At 42.7% G+C, this 3284-nt stretch overlaps 1 protein-coding gene across 1 annotated transcript; it reads right to left on the minus strand.

Annotated features, from left to right (window-relative positions):
- Window positions 1–1277: 1277 nt before the first annotated feature.
- LOC116378269 (zona pellucida sperm-binding protein 2-like) lies at window positions 1278–3256 on the minus strand. The gene is made up of 9 exons (XM_031840110.1): window positions 3062–3256; window positions 2881–2995; window positions 2632–2801; window positions 2461–2555; window positions 2249–2379; window positions 1962–2151; window positions 1663–1804; window positions 1445–1574; window positions 1278–1369 (listed from the first exon to the last, which is right to left on the minus strand). Exons 1-9 carry the CDS (start codon window positions 3173–3175, stop codon window positions 1287–1289), a joined length of 1170 nt encoding a protein of 389 aa, XP_031695970.1. The 5' UTR covers window positions 3176–3256; the 3' UTR covers window positions 1278–1286.
- Window positions 3257–3284: the final 28 nt, after the last annotated feature.

Genomic DNA, 3284 nt, shown 5'->3' on the forward strand with positions numbered 1-3284 from the left:
CAGACACCGGCTGAGGTGTGTCTCATACAGCTGATGATCCACCATTCAGCACCTGCAACAGACAACCACATGCACAACAGGGACATCTAGTGTATGGGAGGTGGTCCATCTGCTGGCTCTGAGAGGGATCAACTCTCTGCTCTGCCATCAGCTCACTGTGAGAAACAGGGTACATCCCAAGTCTCTTGTCATTTCCTCGCTTGAACCGGAAGTTGTTCTGCTCCGCCATATTGACGGCCATCCTAAAGCTCTTATTTCTGCTCGGAGGAGAGAGGACGCACGAGAACAGACTTCCAGGAAGTGTTTTAACGGCCGACACGCCCCCTCATTGTTCGTCAGTTATGCGATTGGACGCTGTAGCTGATCAGACTGACTGAAGTTTCATACCAGAGTGAAGACAGATCACAGATTAAACTAGTTTTATATTAGATTAGTTTTTGGATTCAACATCTGGTTTAAATAGATGTTCACTGTAGGTCTGAACAGAAGGACCACAAACAACTTTCAATTAGAAAGATTTGTCTTTTCATGATCCGATATTTCCCTCAATAACTTCATTATGGATACAATTAAATTCAGAGCTGGAGAGAAACACTTTACATCATTTAATTCAATCACATGAGGCTGATCATTCCCGAGTGTCGGGTTTGAGGAGTTACACAATTTAAATTTAGCCAGATACATTAAGCCTAATAAAATTCCAGTGTTCAAAAACCATATTCTGGGTTAATTAATGACATCACAATCTGAATTGAACCTGTGCCGTTCAAGTCTTTCAATTTCCACAGTAACTCTGCACTGCTCAAAAGTTAACGTTACTCAACCCCAGCACCCCTAGAGGCATACTCCAAACTCCATATTTTAAGGCTGGAATTTTTTATAAGTTAACTTGTTAATTTTTACAGTGTATACAACATGCACACACTAACTTGTGTGCCACCGGCCCAGCTATGTCAACAACAGATAACCTACACAAAGGGAGAATGACTTCATTCTCTGCTCAGACATTAAACTATATCTTTAGTCATTTGCTGCTGTATCATTTTTTATAGCCCCCCTTGTAACCGCAAGCTGGTGGCAAAAAAAAAAAAAAAGTTACATTAACCAGTGAAGGCTGCAGCAATTTTTTTTTTTTTTTAAAGTGCCAAAATAAAACTGCTCTCCTCAAAGAAAAGTGGCCATCTTGACTATGACTTTTATAATGCAGGGTTAAGACAAAAGACTTCCCGAAGCTTTGATACAAATTGAGCAAAGAAAAGACTGCACAAAAGTTTAAAGAAATTTGTTTATTCAGAAGTTCGATCAGATGTTAACACAATAGGCCCAGTGGAGATTTGCCTTTGCTGAGTAGAGTCTGTTCCTCTTTGCCCTAGAAAGAAAAGAGTGAAGATGACCTAATCCATGTGGATTTGGTTGACAAAATGTTTTTCCAGATTACACTTACCCCGTCCTACTCCTTTTATCTCTTGCGGTCTGGAGTAAATCTGGCGTGTAAGTTGCACACACTGGCCTCTGCACAAACCATCCAATTGGCCGTTTGAATCACAAATCACTGCATCACAGTGGACATAGATCTGCAGACAGATGGGTTTATTACGCAGGGCTACATGCAGCTGTACCGTGCAATGTGGCCTTCATTTGGTTACAACAGTCCCACTTTACCTCATCTTTCAGAACCGCCTCCTCTTTAGTGAAGGTGAACATCTTTATAGAGAAGTGTTTGATGTGGGCTGGGACCAGAACCCTGGTGTTGCTCACAACAGGATGGAAAATGGTCACATAGCTATCATCAGGATTCTCACAGCTGGGGAGAGAATAAAACAAGTTTCTGAATGCTTTTAGTTAAACCCATGACATTTGGATTATGTTTCAGAGATTGTCACAAATCAACCTGAATTTACAGATTGCTTTCAATAAAGAGAAAAACTGAAGGTGGCACTAAGTTGTATGCTGCCATTTACCCATCCACAATGATATCCCAGAGAGGCAGAGACGTCCGGTCATCATAAAGTGTAGCCCAACACTTCTCCACAATGAGCTCCAGATTTGGGTCAGTAGACTCAATCAGCTCCACCTCAAAATACAGAGGCTGCCTCAGATATTTTACAACTGGATAATCTTCTGCTTGGTAGAAGAGATTGTATGATGAATCTGGAAGAGTAGAGTCACATTAGTAAAAGGCATGGGCCAGCCAGACGGTGTACAGTCTTGCAAAAACAAGATAGGCGTTTTATAAAGTCAACCTTACCTTGGGCTAGCCTCATTTGCGCCATCAGCTGCCCTGAGCCGATCTCTGCTGTGGGTTCATAGCGTCTTGGTTTAGAGCTGAATGCAACAGTCCGAGTCTCATTGACCACGTAGTAGCAGGAAACGGTCTGTCTATAGGAGAAAAATACACTGTAGGTGTTGACCCCTCACTAGACAGCATGTCAGTATAAAAGATTGTACGAGTCCCTTTACCTGTACTCCGGATCAACCGGTGATATGTAGGCTACTCCTTTGTTGTTGTAATACAGGCCAATCTCATTTTCATACAGCATGTAGTGGTCAAAGAACTAAAAAAAACAAAAAAGTGAGGCATTAGAATGTTTAAGAAAATAATTCGTAGATTTAAGGTGAACCAACACTTACTGTTCTAGTGGTTCCACAGGAATCGACACTGAAAGAGAAATATGCAGAGCGATCGTCACTGAACACCGGTTTGCAGGACTGGTCCTTTAGGGTTAGCCTGCTTGGGCTGAGATTGGGCACAGATTCCACCTTCACAGCCATAGCGGTCATGGTTCCATTGGGGTTACACGCTGAGGATAGAGGTGGTAAGGGTGACGAAAGTGTCCTACAATCCCAATCAGCAGAAATACTGCAATTCGTATGCCTTACTGGTTCTTATGAAGGGGAAGGTGCAGGACAGGTAGAGATCAGAAAGCACCCAGTTGTTGATGGGATCCAACAGAAGCAAGTCAACTCGGGTTCTGACTGAATCCGAGGTTATCAGCTGTAAGACAAAAGGGAAGTTATCCAGTGCAGCAAATTTATCATGAGCTTTTATAGTTTGACATACCTCGACCGCTGTGTCCTTGGCAGTGTATGGCAGTATGAGGCTAAAGTGTGTGCTGTTTCCTTGGAAATTGTATTCGTCAGCTATCTCAGCTGTAAGCTCTCGAGGGCCAACCATTGCCTTGAAATTGTGGCCTTGATTTCCGTATTTCACACCGATGTAAAACTGGTTCTGGTCACAGGTGCCAGTGATGGTGGGTAGCTCTAAAAGCAGAGAAACATTTAAC

The sequence above is a fragment of the Anarrhichthys ocellatus genome, unplaced genomic scaffold (assembly GCF_004355925.1).
Source record: "Anarrhichthys ocellatus isolate YVR2014 unplaced genomic scaffold, GSC_Weel_1.0 scaffold2326, whole genome shotgun sequence".
Taxonomy (NCBI): domain Eukaryota; kingdom Metazoa; phylum Chordata; class Actinopteri; order Perciformes; family Anarhichadidae; genus Anarrhichthys; species Anarrhichthys ocellatus.

Excerpts from the sequence above, each read along its gene's own strand:
- LOC116378269 (XM_031840110.1), bottom strand. The coding sequence starts at position 3,175 with ATGGTTGGCCCTCGAGAGCTTACAGCTGAGATAGCTGACGAATACAAT. Across the intron at positions 2,380-2,460 it reads CCGGTTGATCCGGAGTACAG|ACAGACCGTTTCCTGCTACT; the intron begins GTAAAGGGACTC and ends TTTCTCCTATAG. Across the intron at positions 2,152-2,248 it reads GCAAATGAGGCTAGCCCAAG|ATTCATCATACAATCTCTTC; the intron begins GTAAGGTTGACT and ends CTACTCTTCCAG.